Source organism: Kogia breviceps, chromosome 12 (assembly GCF_026419965.1).
Source record: "Kogia breviceps isolate mKogBre1 chromosome 12, mKogBre1 haplotype 1, whole genome shotgun sequence".
In the NCBI taxonomy this organism is placed as follows: Eukaryota; Metazoa; Chordata; class Mammalia; order Artiodactyla; family Physeteridae; genus Kogia; species Kogia breviceps.
Window position 1 is genome coordinate 89,367,788 of NC_081321.1, and position 17,123 is coordinate 89,384,910.

Below are 17,123 nucleotides of genomic sequence, written 5' to 3' on the forward strand. Positions count from 1 at the left end.
AAACATATACTCACAAACAGGGGACTATGATAAGGTATAACAGGAGTCCTGTTCTAGTCTGATGTTGGGGGAGGGGTCAAGGAAAGCTTCCTCCAAGGAAGTGTCCTTTGAGTTGAAATATAAAAGATGGATAGGAGTTCTAGATAAAGGGAAGCAGAAGGTCTTATACGCAGGGAATGACATGTACAAAGGCCCCCGAGGTCTTGCAGCTGAGCAGGGTTAGACAAGGGCTGCGGATAAGTTGTCCAGAAAAGTTTCCTTGCCCCCCCCCGTCCCCCCCCCCCATCTCTGTGGTCCTCAGGCTGGTGCTCCCCTCCCCCAAACCACGAAGCTTTAGGCTGATTACTGGACTTCTCTGTTTTGGGAAGTTAACCCCACCTCGAAGTTCTCAGCATCTTGGTTTATATGAGTCCTTTTCTGATAATTCAGCCTTAAGAATTTTCCTTTTCTCTGAATTTCTGATGCATTCGACTTCCTGGCTGAATGTTCAGGTTTGTGCAATGTCAAGTTGTAGGAAGATGAGTGAGCTTTGCTGTCAGGTGTATGTGGATTTAATTGCTAGCCGTGTAAACTCTGACATGTTTCTTCTCTCTCCTGAGTCATGTTTTCTTTATTGACCCAATGGAAATCATGCTACATATCTTGCAAGTTAGTTTTAAGGATTAGATATAACATCTGTAAGGTTTTGTTTCCTATGTGTTTCCACCACCTGACACAGTGCCTGGCACGTGGTAGTCACTCAAGAGTTACTTACTGAATGAATAAGAGGCTCAGGCACTATGGACTGTATTCAGAAGGTGTTCAAGGGGTAGGTGGTCTTCTTCTTTACTACTGACACCATCACCCAATCAAGCTGTTAGGCCAGGGCAGGTTGTTCAAAAATACCAAGGATTGACTTTATAAAATTCTGCCATTACTCACTTTGATCAAAGAGGGCAGCAGTTAGCATTCTTTACTTATTTTCTTTAAAACGGAGATTGGCCTCCTTAAAAGGCACTCAGATCTTATCTCCAGCCATTCCTCCACACCCTCAGGGCTAGCTATCCCTGATAACTGGCTTGGAGCTTGAAAACCTGTAGTCTGGCCTTGTTTTTTTTCATACCTGTCTTGGTCTGAGTGGCCTCTACCTGGGTACTGTGGTTGTGAGCTGGCGGGGAGGTTCCGAGTGAGCTGTGACGGGAAAGCACCTGCTTTCAATGGTACCCTCCAAGCTACGTCCATTTGGTGTCCACAGTCTTTCTGGCTGAAGTTAGGGAAGTTGAAGAGAGGAGGGAGAGGCCTTGACTGTTTTACAAGCTACCTAAAGGGTAAGTTATAAATGTACCAGGGTCTTGTTGGTATCTGTACTGTATAATCCCCAGAGACGGAGCAGAGAGCAGACACTGCTGCTTGTTCAAAACACAACAAAGTCTCCCACCCATCCTTGATGCATTTTGGGAACAGATTCACTGTCTGTCTGCAAAGACCCATCTGCAGGTCTGGTGTGCAAACAAGGGAAGTCCCTTCCTTGGCTTAATGGTCCCTTGGATTTGTGTTCCTGGACCTATCCTGGAGGCCCTCAGCTCTCCTAGCAAACAAATTCCGATTAGCAGAAAAGTAAAATAAATGCTATAGACGACTCCTGAGATGTTGCCAGCTGTTCTGGTCTCACAAAATGACCTGACCTGAAAGCTCCAAGTTCTGAGAACCATTCGTCGGCGTGGTATTTTTCTGGGCACTGCTTCAAAGGGGCCGTGGTTGAAGACCAGGATGCTATTCTGGTGGCCTCTTGTGTGGGATAAAGTTTCCCATGGGCCCCTGGGGAGGGCTGGAACTCTCGGAGGGTGGGTGTTCTGAGCACCCCTCACCCACATGCCTGCATGACAGTGAGCAGGTCGGCACCTCTGAACTGAGTGGGGTGGAACCTTCCAGAGGCTGGCATGCACTCTGGATTCTGGGACACACTGGAGCTGAGCCAGACAAAACACCCAAGGAAAACTGCTGGAAGAGGTTAATGGGCTTGAGAGGAAGGTGTGGGGGAGACTGGCTCATTAAATCCTAACTTTGAAGATCATAAATAGGATGTGAACTGGAATGGGATCACTGGTGAGTCTGATGCCAAGTGGGGCAAACAAGGCCTGGTCTTGTTTCTGAGGGTTTCTTGAGGCCCTGGGCACCTACCTGTTTGGGCACATGTTATCCTGAGGGCTGCTGGCAGGGACAAAGTGATAAGTCTTCATCACTGCCCTCAAAGAGTGGAAACCCCCCTGAGAAATAACATTGTCACACGTTGGAGCAAGACTCCCCCCACAAGCCAAGCATCCCTGCCTACCTCTTGGCTTCCGCCGTCCCCTGCCCCTTGTCGCACACTCTGCTTTCTGTCACTGTAACGACGGGTTAGGCTCTCCCACCTCCAGGCCTTTGCCTCTGGTCCCTCCTCTACCTGAAGGCCTTTTGCTTCTCTTCTTCTTGGCTAACTTCTGGTGATTTCTCAGATCCCAGCTCAGGCAGGACTTCTCCCCCAGACATGTCCACAGTACCACCAGGGCTGGATTCAAAGCTGACTCACCTGGGGAGTGAGCACCATCTTTGAAGGGGGATGGGGTTTGTGTGATCTGGGTTTCTAGGAGGCCAGTAAGGTGACGGCCCCATGGCGTTCACCGAGCATAATCAGAATCGCTTTTGCTCTGCAAAGTGTGGTCAGGAGGGGAGTGTCAGCGCCCCAAACACAGAGTGTGCCTAGCTTGGCAGGGTGTGTCTGCTGCATGCCCCTGTGGCTCTCTGACTAGGACCACCTGGCTTCTCATCTCACAATATAGAAAGAGGCTTCCTTGAGGTAGGGACTCCCTCTACCTGCTGACTGCTGACTGCTGAACCCCAAGGCATAGCACAGGGCCAGAGGCATGCAGTCCCTCAAACACTTCTGAATGAACAGCACGAGTGAATGAATTAATTCCAAGTACTCACGATAGAGGAGGAGGAGGAGGAGAAGGAAAAAGAGGAGAGAGAGGGAGAGAAGGAGGAGGAAGGAGAAAGGGTGGGTACCACTGACCTCCTTTAGGATGCTGAGCCTTGGGTTTCTCATCTGTGGGCGGAGTTTGGGTACTGCCCCTCTGCAGAGAGACGTTAACTGGGGTCTCCTGTAATTGGAACCCGTGACTCACCTCTTTGGATATGAATCTTCAGTTTGGGGATCAGGGTCCCATTTCGGCTTCTCATGCTTTTCCCTGCCTCCCTCTTCTTTCCTGGGTGACCCTTAGGAGCTAGGGCTCCTGACCCCCACTCCAAGAGCCTAAAACATGAAACCATCCCTGTCTCCCTTTATTGTATTACCTTTGACTCTCTGCTGCATTCCTTCATTCAACAAACATTCTTGGGGGAGCCCTGCCACATTCTAGGTGCTGCACTAGGTGCTGGAGTCCCAGAGGCAGCTCCTACTGTCTAGTATCTCAGGCTAGTGAGCACCAAGGAACTGATCATTAAGAAATTAGTATGGCCTGGGAGGGACAGAGAGCTTCCAGGAGGAGGTGGCATTTCAGCTGGGTGGGTCTTGCAGGAAGACAGATGTGTAAACAGAGGCATGAGGAGACAGTCATCCTCATGGAGACGAGGGGCATCACAGGAAAGGTCAGTGTAGTGGGGGGATGCAGTGGGGGTGATGGAGACTGTGGATGGTAGGACTTGAGGTGGGGTCCCAGCTCAGGACAGCAGGAGATATGTCGCTGAGCTCTTCAGAATAATCCTCTTGATGTTGGGAAACCAGGGAGGCTTAGGTGGGGATGTGTGTGGATTGTTGCTCCTATTTGTTCTTGGGAGAATGTGGGGGGTTATGGGAGAAGGACCACCTTTCCCACTTTCTGTGCTCTGGGGTACTGACACTCCCCTGGTGACCATAGTTTGCAGAGCAAAAGCCTCTGTGACTCTAACCACGCTTGGTGAACACTTTGGGGCAGTTGCCTTACTGGCCTCCTAGAAACCCAGATCACACAAACACCATATCTCTTCAAAGTTGGTCATCGGCCCCAGGTGAGTCAGACCTGAATCCAAGAACCAGCCAGCCCTGGGACTTTGCCCTGTCCTAGGTCAAATGATCCTTATCTTTTCCCCAAATTGGCTGTGGCCACTGGAAGAAATTGAGAGTAGCTGACTTTACAAGTAGTTGGGTTAGAAATGAAATGTATTAATCCCAAGTCTAGGCATGTGCCCAGGTAGTGACTCTTAAATTTTGCCTTTTAGAAGTTTAAAATTGAGGTCACCACTTAAAACATGAAAGCAGGAGTGAGATGTAGATTTTGTTTGTGTTCCCTTTTAAATCATTTCAAAGTTTCAGGCAACTTGACCTTTCTGGGCCTGTGTTCCCTTTCCTCCCTTCTCTGGCCCCTCCATTTCACATACAACAGATGTCAGAGGGGGCCCTTGTGTGTTTCCTGGCCTGCTCAAGCAGAAATCCAGTGCCTACAAGGTGAGGAGAGCTAGGACACTGCCAGGCCCCTCCTCCCCTTTGCCAGGAGTCCCAGGACAGGGCATCCCTAGGACAGTCTTGCCTGGGGGACCCCAGCACACAGGCAGGGACTGAGAAGCAAGAGTCTCTGTGCAGAAAGAGGTTTTAATATCCTCTGGGTTTTAATAGCTTTCTCTGAGATGGAAACTTGGGTTGAAATGATTTGCAGCTCTCCAGATTTTTCTGACTGTGTGTGTGTATTTGGGTTTATTTTTAGCTGCAGGGGTTCATTTCTTGCCAAAAAAACCTGCTTAAATAAAACCAAAATTAATATTTTTACTTAATGGAAAGAATTAGTCAGGACAGGCTTTGAACTGGAGACTCCCTATCTTGATTGGGAGTGCATCTTAAGGGTCTGGCTGTGGCTTTGACATCAACAAAAAAGGCCTTTGAAACTGACAGAGAGAAGTGCCCTCAGGGGGCCAGAGGAGGATGCAGGAAGAGCCTACTTTCCAGACCTCTCTGAGAAGCACTGTTCCTCACACAGGCTGCCCGCCTGCCTGCATCCTTCAGCTTTTCCAGGGCCATCTTCCCGGAAAGGTGGGATTCTGCTCACTCCCAGCCATTTTCCTTAGGCTCTTCCCACCAAGTCTGATCCACGTTTCTGCTTCCTCTGGACTCAGATAAAGCATACCGCGTCTCTTCTCCAGAAGGGGCTAAGACCCAAATCAGCTGGCATCTCCAGGGAGCCCCTGACACCCTTCCCTGGGACAGGCTTCACCCCTCTTTGTGGCATACCAGCCGTGTTTGCCAGACTCGAATGCCATTCACCTGTTTCCTTTCCTGTCTTTTGTAACTCTGGCCCGAGTTCCTTCAGGGCCTCATTTATCTCCAGGTTCCTGTGAGCCTAGTACAATACTCCATAAACGATCGTTGGACAGATGCTTATCTAACCCTAAGAACTGGGACCTGCCATTATCCCCTTTCTGAGGGAATAAGGCTCAGAAAGACATGGTCATTTGCCAGAACTTGCTCAGAGGACTTATTTACCTATTTTTTAAAAATTGCCCTCCATGTGGGTGGCAATTTTAGCTTCACGTATTCATCAAATACATATTGGGAGCCTGTATCTTCTGGTTGCTTGGGCTACAGCAGTTATGGAACAAAGACCCTGTCTGCTCATGAGGCTTACATTCTAGTGGGGAGAGATAATCAATGAACAAACAAAGTCTGTATAATATGGCAGATGGTGGCTGGTGCTTTGAGCACAGTAAGGCTGGCCAGCGGATATAGGGAGTGCTTGGGGGAGGGATGTCAGGGGATCAGGGGAGGCATCCTGACCAGGTGATATTTGAAACCAGGTGAGGGAGGGAGCCCTGTGGCTACTGAAGAAAGAGTGTTCCAGCAGGGGCAGCTGCAAAGACAAAGCCCCAGAGAGGATGGGTTGTTTGGGGTGAAGAAAAAGTAGGAAGGAGATGGGGTGCTGGTGTGGAACGAGTTGCCATTTCCCGAGATGGGGCCAATGGGAGGCCTTGGTGAGGATAAGGGCCGTTATTAGGAGCTTGGTTTTAGATGGGTTGAATCTGAGATCTCTTATTAGACTTCCAGGTATAGATGTAGACTAAATGTAGACTGTTGGATATATGAGTCAAAGGTCATGGGAGTTCTGGGTTGGAGGTTGCAAAAATGTGGGAGCTGTCAGCTGTCCAGATGGTATGAACGTCTCATGCTGAATATGAATAAGAGGAGGACGAAGAACCCACTGCTGACTGGACTGAGCACCATGGAGGTCATGGGTGACCTTGACGAGAGCTGCTTTGGTAGAGTGGAGGAGGGACATTAGGTCATCATAAGAACCTTTTGAGCTTGGTAATCATCACACCAATTTATAGGCTGGGATGGGAAGTGACTTGCCCAAGGTCACATAGTGACATGGCAGTGACTTCATCCAGGTCCCATGTGCTGCATGCATGTTCATTTAAGTGTATCATGGCCACTTCCATAGGGGTTTTCTTGATCTGACCTTTGAGCTTCTGAGTTTTTCTAGAGGGGCTTTTGGGGTTTGGGGTGGTGATAACAAATGGGCTGGCAACCAGAAAGATTCAGTTAGGGCAGGCCCCTCAGGCCTCTGCCCCCCACCCTTAATTCCTAAGGCGCTTTCCTCAAACATGGACATCATCAAAGTGTCATCAAAGTGCCCAGAGAGGCAGCAGATAACTGAAGAGGAGCCCAAAGAGGCCCCCTGGAGGTGGGTACTAAAGATCTCAGCAAATGAGGAAATGCTGAATCGCAAGCATCTTTTGGGTCCCTGGTTGTCTTCCTCTGATTAGTGCATTTGAGAATCTACAAGTACTCACCATCAGCAACAAGGCAGTATATTTTATCTGTTTAGCTTCAGGGATACAAAGTGCCTTTTTACATGTGCACTGTCTCATCTAATTAATCATTCTGATTAACCTCAGACTCATAGTGTTGTGAGAAACCTCATGGATCATCAGGTTTTGTGGTTTCTAAGTTTTTTTCCTTCCACAAAAACCTTGCTGGGGAGCACAGGACGCTAAACAGATGTCCTCTGTTATACTGCTGATAGTGATTACTTGTGGATTCTTACTACTAATCAGAGGATGTGTGAGTGATTGGAAAGGAAAGTGGGTAGTCAAGGAGATGTGGGGGTCAGTGGGGAATTATAAGGGGGCCGTCCTCTCTGATGCTTAGTAGCGCTGACAGTGGGGGTGGGGAGGTCCAGAAAGATTATGAACTCTTGCAATCAGTACAAATCTCATGGAAAGGTTTTGAGGCAGTCTGCTTTCTTGGCGGGCACCAATTTTCTTTTTCCCTCTGGGATGTAAAACTGCCCTCAGGGTACCTGATCTTCTGTTCCATAGGTGGAAAATGAGGACAATAACAGCCACCTCATAGGGTTGCCATGAGGACAGAGTGAGATAACGTGTACACATTGCTTGGCACATCGGAGGGGTTCAATGCATGGTAGTTGTTACCAACGTGTTCTAGTTCCTCCCCTCTTCCCTAGACTTACTGATGTGATGCAGTGAAAGGCAAGGAGCTGAGGGTGAATTAGTGGGTGAGCAGCTGGAGAAGCAAGAGAGCCTGGCTCTGCCCTCCTTGCAGAGGCTAAAATGCGGGCTGTCCACGGTGCACAGGAAGTGAGACTTGCTTAGTGGCTGAGCCAGGTGGGCTGGGGGATCTCCTTTATTGTGAGTACACTGGCCTCAGAAAGGAACTTTCCTTTGCCATCCTGTGAGGATGACAACTGGGAAATAAACATCAGGTGACCATTAGACAAGCTGAATTGCAGACACCCCTCCTTCCTGTTTCCTCGAGTGCTTCCATGGGAGTGGGCATCATTTTAACACTCCCAGACCCCTCTCTTCCTTAAGTCCAGGCCTGAAAGACAGGTGAGCCCAGGGTCTAGGCTTTTGTGCCTACCTAGGTCCTGCCTGCTGCTGTCAGAACAGCACCTTCTCTGGGGTTGACACTAACACTGATTTCTGCTTTTGGAGAAATTCATTCTGTCTACTGGTCAGGTGTACCTCAGTTATCCTCACTGTTCTTCTAAAGACCATACCTTAAGCCAGGAAAATCATTCTACAGGGCCTTCGAGAGACAGGTATGGGGCAATGTGTGTGTGGTGGGGGGAGAGGTAGTATCTCATCCACTAGGTGGCTGAATCAACTCCTACATCATGGAGAGGATCTGTACTGCTCTCGACAGGATGCTAAGATGGGCAGAATCTGAAGTCTTCAGTTGGTGTACATTAATCCAGTTAAGGGATCCTTGCTCCCAAACCCAGCCAAACTCAGCCTTCCAGCCCACTGGTAGGAAAGTCCAACAAATAGTTTGGAGTAGAAAGGTCTGGATTTGATTGAAGATAGTTGGATGGGAGGTGGAAGGAGAGGGTGAGTGGCAGGGGCCGGCTCATGGGTGTTTTATCCCTCTTTGAATACTCCGATGAACAGCAGATGTGCAATTTCTGGACGGACACACCAGGAAGCTGCACTGGAGGCAGAATCCTGTTGGCATCAAAATTGGTTTTTGTTCAAAACTTATGCTGCTTGTGGTCTACATTACCATGGGTTGTGGGGGGGCAGGCAGCACACAATTATTTCTGGAAGGGATGCACCTTATTTTTGCAAGCTCTTATTATTCCTCCCCCAATAAAAAAAAAATTATTGAAAGGAAGGAAAGATAATTCTATAGATCTATACATTTGTACCTGGATCCTAAGGGGTGTGATGTATTTAAGAGGGCCCCACATACATTTATATATCTATGTGCCAATAATATAAGTATACAGGCCTTTCCTGGTGGCACAGTGGTTGAGAGTCCACCTGCCGATGCAGGGGACGCGGGTTCATGCCCCGGTCCCGGAAGATCCCACATGCCGTGGAGCGGCTAGGCCCGTGAGCCATGGCCGCTGAGCCTGCGCGCAGGAGAGGCCACAACAGTGAGACGCCCACGTACCGCAAAAAAAAAAAAAAAAAAAAAAAAAATTATATATATATATATATATATATATATAAAAGTATACATAGCCTGGTCAGTTTCTTCTTACATGCTTTTAAATTAAAATATTTCTTTTGACCTCCACACTCAGAAGCCCAGGAGGAGCATAAAAGGCTCCACGACTGAGATTCAGGCTACACCTCACCTCCACTTCTCTGACTGGTGCTAGCCTTGAACTTTTCAACTTTGCCTTCCCGCTAGACTGTATGAGTTGGGAAATGGGACTTCTATGTCTTGTCATCGCCTCCAGCGGTACCCGACCCATTTTCCCGGACGCCAACCCAGTTCACACCCATGTAGGTTTACCTGCTGGAGGACACTAGGGAGACAGCGTGGGCGCTGCTCCGCAGCATGGAGGAGAATAAAGAAAACCTGTGTCCAGCTAAGCCCGTCTGTAAAGTGGGCTTCCAGCCACATCAAGATGGTGGGAACGGCCAGACGTGCTGCCAGATCCAAGTTTGGAACCATTTTCTGTTGTTGCTGAACCGTGACCTCCCTGCACCTCCCCCTGTTCACTCTGGTCCCTGGGCCAGCGAACGCCTTGGGGGCACCCTGACTGCCAAACAGGAAAGTACAAAATAGCACACATTTGAATTGCAGAGGAAAAACTGAAGCAAATAAAGACATATTAATTCACACACCAAATAGGCGGTTTTGGGGTTGGCCAACGATTTTACTTTGGAAGGACTTTGCGAATCTATGTGGGAGAGCAGAATGTTATTTAATGTTAGTTCAGTCTAATGCAGTTTTGTTTTTGTAAGGAAAACACTGGTGTGGCCTCTGCACTGGGTCATCTCTGCTTCGGTCTTTCTGGACCATAACCATGGGATCTTGTTTGGTACTGGCAGGTCACTCTTGGGCTATGTATGGATGATGAGATGGGACAGGTACCTACGATGGAGTGGGTGCTCCAGGCCTAAATAACACCTTGTAAGTTTGTTCTGACAAGTTAATGTGTGCTCCCCCACCTCTCCCTGAAATTTTACAAGCCCAGAGTATTTTGATCAGCTTACCTTTCTCCTCATCCTAAGCAGAACCCCCAGGTTTTAGCTTATAGTGCATGTTAGAAGCCTAAAGATACTCAGGATGGACACATAACGCAAGTCATGGTAGTGGTGGTAACGCTAATAACAGTGACAGCAAGCACATAGGGTTTGGGATGGAACACACGCTGTCCTCAGTGTTTGTGCTACTTAACCCTCACAGCAACTTTATGAGATATTGTCATAGATTAGGAAACAAAGGCACAGAGAGGCTTAGTAACTTTCCTAAGGTCACACAGCACCAGTGCTGGGATTCAACCCCAGGCAGTCAGGCTCCAGAGACCTGGCTCTTCAATGCTATGTCATGTTGCTGCTCTACTAGTAATAAGTATATCACTTATAAGCCACGTGATGGGCACTGGGCCAAGACAATCAGAGATATTTAGGAGGAAGGAGCTCTGGGGACACAGGGGTTTGCCTGAGGCTGCATGGTAATGGTGGAACTCAAACTCAAATGTGGCTTCCTGATTACAAAAACTTACTCTCTTTACCCTGAACTATTCTCAGATGAAAAGGTTCCAAGCTCAGACCATTTCAGGGTAAGGAAGGAACTGACTCACTGTACATGCAGAAGCTTCCAGAAGTACCCAGCTTTATAGGACAGGTCTGCTTATGACATGTTTATGTCTAAATGAAGTCAAGCCATTTTTGAGCCAGGAAAGGGTAGACGTTGCTATTTAAAGGAATCCCTTTTGCTTTTTTTCCTCCCAAGGCAAAGACTCACTCCTTCTTTTACCTTCTGTATTAATGAAAAAGCAGAAGATGGAGCCAAATCAATTCAGGAAGAATCAATAGGAAAGTCCTGGCAGACATGCCTTCTGCCCAACAGTTAAGCTGTTACAACCTGCCTGTGGGAGTTAATGTAGAGGAAATAGTCCCTGGAGCCTCTGGGAGGATGGCTCCCTGCCAAGGATGCTGTTTCAAAGTCAGACACAGAGGTGGGGGCAGAATCTTTAGGGAACTTGGCCTGGGATCTTGCCAAGCTCTCGTTTTTACAGCAGACTTGGAAACAGCCACTTGCCTCTTCCCAAATTGAGCTGCCTCTGCTGAATTGCTAACTCTGCCACTGGGCTCCGTATTTTGCCATCCCTGGCAAGTAAGGTTTGGAGGGGCCATTGATTCATCTGGATCCTGACTTCATGTCTGACTGGGAGAATAGGCTCCAAGCTCATCTGGGGAGAAACAGGATAGGATACATCTGGGGTAGGGGAGTTGGTTCCTAGTAAGGAAATTTTTAAGAGATTAGAGACAAGGAATTGAGAAACATGGTGGGACAACCAAAATGGGGGAAGGATAATGGAGCTACCAGAACAGGCAGGTAGATAGAGAGAGAGAGAGAGAGAGTGTGTGTGTGTGTGTGTGTGTGTGTGTGTGTGTGTGTGTGTGTGTGTGTGTGTGTGTAAAGGGTAATCTGTTTAACATTTATTGAGCACCTGCTGTGTGTGTGTAAAGGGTAATCTGTTTAACAAACATTTACTGAGCACCTGCTCTTTTTTGGGCTAAGTGCAACGTGAAGTAAGAAAGAGTGATAAGATCCTAGAGCTGGAAGAGTTCAATTTGTGATTCAAACACGGCTGCTATAAATGCAAAATCCATTCCATTCTGGTCAGGGTCCTAGCATGAGAGCATCCAGCCCCCTTTGATGGAGACACTCTCTGCCCCTATGACAGCACCGCCTCAATCCCCCTGACTTTGTTGCTAGTTCTTGTTATTAGATGACTTGTTCTTTGGCTGAGCCAATGAACACAACTTCTTTGCAGTTTCGGAGTTCTGTCTTCAAGATCTGTCCATTTGCTGGTTTGACAAATATTTGAAGACAGCTTCTTCACATACAATAGAAAAAGAAGCCTCTTATAATCTCCAAGTCAATCCCTCTCTTCTCTGTGTTCTTACTGCATGTAGTAAATGCCTTTCTTCCAGCCTTTGTCACACTGGGTCTGTCTAATTATTTTTGTATACAAAGTCGACTAATATTTAGTGAGCAACTCCCTTCTACCAGATGTTGTAGTAAGAAATTTCATACGGTTTTTTGCTTAATCCTCATTCCAATTCCTTGACATAGGCAGTACATCCTCTTTACAGATAAGAAAATTGAGGCTCCAAATGAGGAAATGGTTTCACTTGTCTGTCAGTTTCCTCATCTGTGTAACGTGGATGCTAATATTCACCTTGTAAGGCAGTTGTGAGGAGTAAATAAGTAAAATGTACTCTTGCATATAGTAGGTGTGCGATACATGGGAGCTATTTTTTCCAGTAACAATCCTTCCATGGGTCAGCCCGTCCCATTTTTATCAATGATGATGATAATAATGATGATATTAATAACATTAATATACACTCTGTCCAAGACACAGTGCCGAGAGTTTTTCACATGCATTATCTTGCCCAATCCCTTCAATTCAGGTAACTGGTAACATTATTATCCTGTTCTGTAGAAGAGGAAATTGGAGGCCCGAAACAAAGTTACTTGCCCACAGTCATAACAGCCATAAAGAACAGGGCTGGGATTGGAAGAGTTCGGTTGGCTCCTAAGCCTCTGCTCCCAACTGCTTCTTCCTCTACCACATCCTTATTGAGCTGCCCTCTACTGCATCCCTTGCCATCTAAGTGCTGGGGACCAAGGGCCCCATCGGAGTGCCAACTGGGGCATGGAGGTCAAACTGGGGTACATCACAACCCTGTGGGTGTATGAGGATGCGTGCAGAGTCCCAAATGAGGTAGATCTCAGAAAGCGTTCCTGGTAGAAAGAGAACAGATCTGGGAGACCATGGGATTGTCAGAGGTGCAATGGAGTGAGGGCAGGAGGCTCTAGCAGGAGAAGTAGATTTTAGATTACAGTGAAACCACAGGGGTGAGTACAGCCTTAGAAATTTCCACACGGCAACTATGAGCGTTTAGGGAAATTAACTCCAAAGATGTCTGTCTTCCCTTTCTCTTCCACTCCTCCCTGCCCACCCCCTTCCCAGTGTCTCTTACCTGAATTCTTGCTCCTATAAACACAATCATCTATTCTAGTTGCTTCAGAGTTACAAAGAAAACAATTCCAGACATACTGGGAGCTGGATGCCCACCCTGAGATGTGGTCCCTAAAGTGGTTCAGGCCTCGCTGACTTCCCTCCCTGTCTCTGTCTTGCCTTCTTCTACAGTGATCCGGGCCAAGGTGGTGGGGAAGAAGCTGGTGAAGGAGGGGCCCTTTGGCACACTGGTCTACACCATCAAGCAGATGAAGGTGAGTGACAGCAGCCTGATCCCAGGATTCAGGAGGGTTTGGGGGTTTTTTGTCAGAGTCTTGGCCAATGGAGGCAAGTGGGGTTGGACTTAGGGCGTGTGTTTGCTCAGTGTCTGAGCCCCAGCCCTAGCCCCCCCCACCTGGCTGGAGAGGGCGTAGATGAGGCAGCAGAAAAGGGACACGTGGTGGTGGTGGTGCTGGCTGCTTCATCCCAGAGCCAGGGCCGGTGGAGTCCCTCAGAGGCAGCTGTTAAGAAGCTGCGCTCTGGAACCAGACAGCAGACAGCCCTGTTACCTAGTAACTATGAGACACTGGCCAAGTCACTGCCCCTCTCTGGACCTCAGTCTTCCCATCTGTAAAAGGGGGGAGGGATGTTGACTAGATCGTCTCTACAGGCTCTTCCGAGGTCTGGTGTTTTAGGATTCAACAATGCCTACTGGTTTTATGCAGTCACTGAGGTTACAACTTAGGTTTAACCTCTCAAAACTTTACATTAAACTTGTGCTGATCACAGGAACCTCAAGCCAAAGTAGGAACTTCACCCTCTCTCCCTATTTTCCCGGCTTTAATTGTCTCCTTGCATCCCGGTAGTTAGCATCGTTTACTAAGCATGTTCATATAACTGAGCATATTTGTGAGCACGTTAACATTATGAAGCACATTCAGGAAGTATGCCCTAAGAGAAAGCACGTCAGATTCAAAACCTAGGGAGCCTGCCTCCTAGTCTCAGCTCCATTCCTTCACTTAGCTCACTTGCCTTAGAACTGTCCCTTTTCCTGGGCTCAGTTTTGCCATATGTCAACTGTGTGAGGTTGGGCTGGGTACCCCTAAGAGCCCTCCTGGCTCAGGCATTTCAGGATTCTAAGTGCCCTGGAACACAGGCTGTGTTACTTCCAAGCAGGAGCTGGTTTGGGTGCCTCGGCACAGAGGACTGGGGCTTGACCCTGAACAACCTGGCAGCTGGTCCATCACTCCACCTTTGTAAGCACCTCCCTACATGCAACACTCTGTGCCAGGAGCTGTGGAGGCCACGAGGAAGATGCGGTTCCTATGTTTAGGAACTACAGTCAGGCGGGAGAGAAGACACATGTGCATGACTCATCAGGAGCTCGAGATGGGGTGTGCCCAGGTCCCAGTGGACTGCTAGCCCTTACTCAGTGCTCATATTTGCATTCCCAGCAATTAGGGTGGGACCAGCAGGCAACGGGGACTTGGTAAATACTTGTCCATCTAATAAGGGAATGAGTGTGAGACGCACTGGCCTGAAACTCCCCAGAGGAGACAATTTGGGTAGGATTGAGAGGGGGAGTGACACAGCCCATGGGTGGTAACCAACCATCTCAGAGGCAGACCTCCAGGCCTCATAATTCCTGCATCCTGAGGCCTGAGGTTAGATGTACCGAGTTTGTGGAACCTGTTGCTTTGGATTCAATTTTGGAAACATCCACAGCATTCTGGTTATGTAATGTCCAGAGTCAGCCCTGGCCAGCTGCCCTTGGCTGCCCAAGCTTGGTCATGGGACCAGCTTATGTCTTCAGATGGCCATGGGGAGAGAAGAGTGGGTGGAGAGGGGACCAACAAGAGCAATAACAACCCAGAAAACCCACTGTGCAACCCCTGGCAGCTGGCAAGCAAATGCAAAAGCATATTAGACAAAAGCAGAGGTTCAGGAGATGCATTCCCTGCCTGCTCTGGAATAATCCTTCACATTGTGAGACGCACTATGGTCAGCAGAGAGCTGGGAGGGGAAGAGGCTGGGGGCAGTGGTTCCGAAGTTTGCCTAGCTTCTCTCCTTCCTTCAAGGCCTGGATGCCAGGGTGACCAGAGGCCCTTGCTGTGGGCAGAATGTCCCATTCCCTCCTCACTGGGAACAGCCTCTGAGCAGTGTTCAGAGGCCAAATAACATTTGCTCACCCATCCACTTCAGAGCACACACAAACCCAGTCCCAAGACGCTGGTCTTTTGTTGTCCATTCACCATCTTTCACCCAGGTCCATGGATCAGAGCGCTGGGCATTAGAAAGTAAAATCCCTTGTTTTACTTGTGACAGAGGCTCAAAGGGAAATGAGTTGTCCAGAATCACATATTTAATTAAAGCTAGATCTGGTTCCCAAGCTGAGGTGTCAGGGTTCTTTCCCAATCCTGTGTGCTCTTTACAGTGACTCCCAAAATCTCCCTGCCATCTTACTTTGATCATCAGCCACTATCTAGTAGGTTTTATTAACTCTGCCCTGCTACCAGCCCAACATTAGATAACCTATAGAACTGGTCATTGCCCTTCTATCCAGAGAGGCCACTGGATTCTGCTGGTCTCCAGGTACCAGTCTGCTAATCCAGGAAAGTGCGAGACATGGGAGCCGGAGTAGGCTGTTCAGTCACCCTCCCTCCCTCCCTCATGTCCGTCCTTCTCTCCCTCCTCCCCATGCTCTCTGTGCTTCGCACTGTGCTTTTTTGAGCTGAGGATACAAAGATAATTGTTATAATGATGCGGGGATCAATTCTCACAACAACCCTGTGAAACAGATACACATTATCCTTTATTTTACAGGTGAGATTTGGAAAGGTTAAACAACCGTCAAGATTGTATAGGTAGAGAGTGGCGAACTAGAGCGAAATTAGAGGTTTTGCCTACAGGGAGACTGCAGAGCAGTGGAGCAGCAGGCTGATTCACCATTCCCACCCACTTCTGGCCCCCCACCCCACTCCATTTGTATCTAGTTCCCCTAGGGAACAAAAGGAGGTTAACTTGGGTTTGTGGATTTGTCATCCAGCAGTGTAGCTCTTGACTTGCAAAGGGTGTATGGAAAAATATCTTTGTAGGAGGGAAGGGGGAGAGGCCAGAGAGGGGAGCCTGCAGGAGTTTTGGCACTGGTCCCTGGGCGCTTTGTTCTAGAGGATTAGAGTCTACCCCAGAGAGTCAGCTGGGGAAAGCAAGGACTCCCTTAGAGCAGGACTAAAGGAATGGGGGAAAACGTGAGAATTGGAGCTGCTCTGTCTGACCTCTCTTCTCTCTCGGAGTTCCCACCCCCTCCCCCCAAAACTTCTCACCAGATGAAAGGCAGGCAGACCCTCTCCATATGCTAATTCCAGAGCCTCTGGTCCTCCTCTCAGGCATCTCTTGAGTGTGCAGTGACCCACAGGTGTGTTTGGGGGTGGGGGAAGGGTGTTAGAATGTTGAGGGAGCTTATTGCAAACCCAAACATGGAGATTCGCTGGGGCTGAGGTGCTGGGCTGTGGTACAAAGGTAGAAGTTTCCAGAATTGGATGTTCTAATCTTTGGGGATCTTTTATCAGGACCATGAGAAAGCATCTGCTTTGCCTGTAGCTATAGTTTATGCCATGGAGACATGCTCTCAGGCTGGCTGCAGGGGACAGCACGTGGGGGACATTATGTCCCAGCTGGTCTTGGGAAAGGCCCATGGGGAGGCCCGCTGGTCATGTGCTGTGCATGTCCTGACTCTGGGCAGGACAGATCTGCTGGACAATCGGAATGCTTGGTCCCCGGTGACTTCCTTCCTTCAAGCCTTTGTCTAATCAAATGATTAATAGCAGGGCCTCGCCTTTGAAGCTCCAGCTGGAAGCCTCTCTGACCGCCCCAGCCTATGGGGAACTGTTCTCCTCCTCCAAAAGCCTGTGACTCTGTTTTTGTGTGCTCTGCCACCCCAGATAGACAGCCCATTCTGTGAGAGAAAATCCATGTACTTGGTACCTCAGTCAGGTATCTAATGTCTCTGAAACTCGGATGCTTATAAAATCAGTTTTGAGTTTAAATGAGTTTATGATATAAAGCAGTATCCAGCACAGTGCTGATCTTCTGTAGGCATGCCAGAAATATCTGACATAGTGGTGACTGTTCATGCTGCAAGTATAAAGACGAGACATTCCATAAGAAATAGGTAAAACTCCC

General features: G+C 48.4%; 2 protein-coding genes across 5 annotated transcripts in view; one reads left to right on the forward strand and one right to left on the reverse strand.

Annotated features, from left to right (window-relative positions):
* Positions 1-17,123, reverse strand: part of SYN3 (synapsin III) — a 443,491-nt gene that overhangs the window by 264,149 nt on the left and 162,219 nt on the right. The window lies entirely within an intron of this gene.
* The window catches only part of TIMP3 (TIMP metallopeptidase inhibitor 3), a 78,753-nt gene that overhangs the window by 31,415 nt on the left and 30,215 nt on the right, over positions 1-17,123 (forward strand). For all 3 annotated transcript variants that reach the window (XM_059081744.2, XM_067010060.1, XM_067010061.1), the window contains exon 2: positions 13,134-13,216. In XM_059081744.2, coding sequence (XP_058937727.1) covers positions 13,134-13,216 — 83 coding nt within the window. The remainder of the gene's footprint in view (positions 1-13,133; positions 13,217-17,123) is intronic.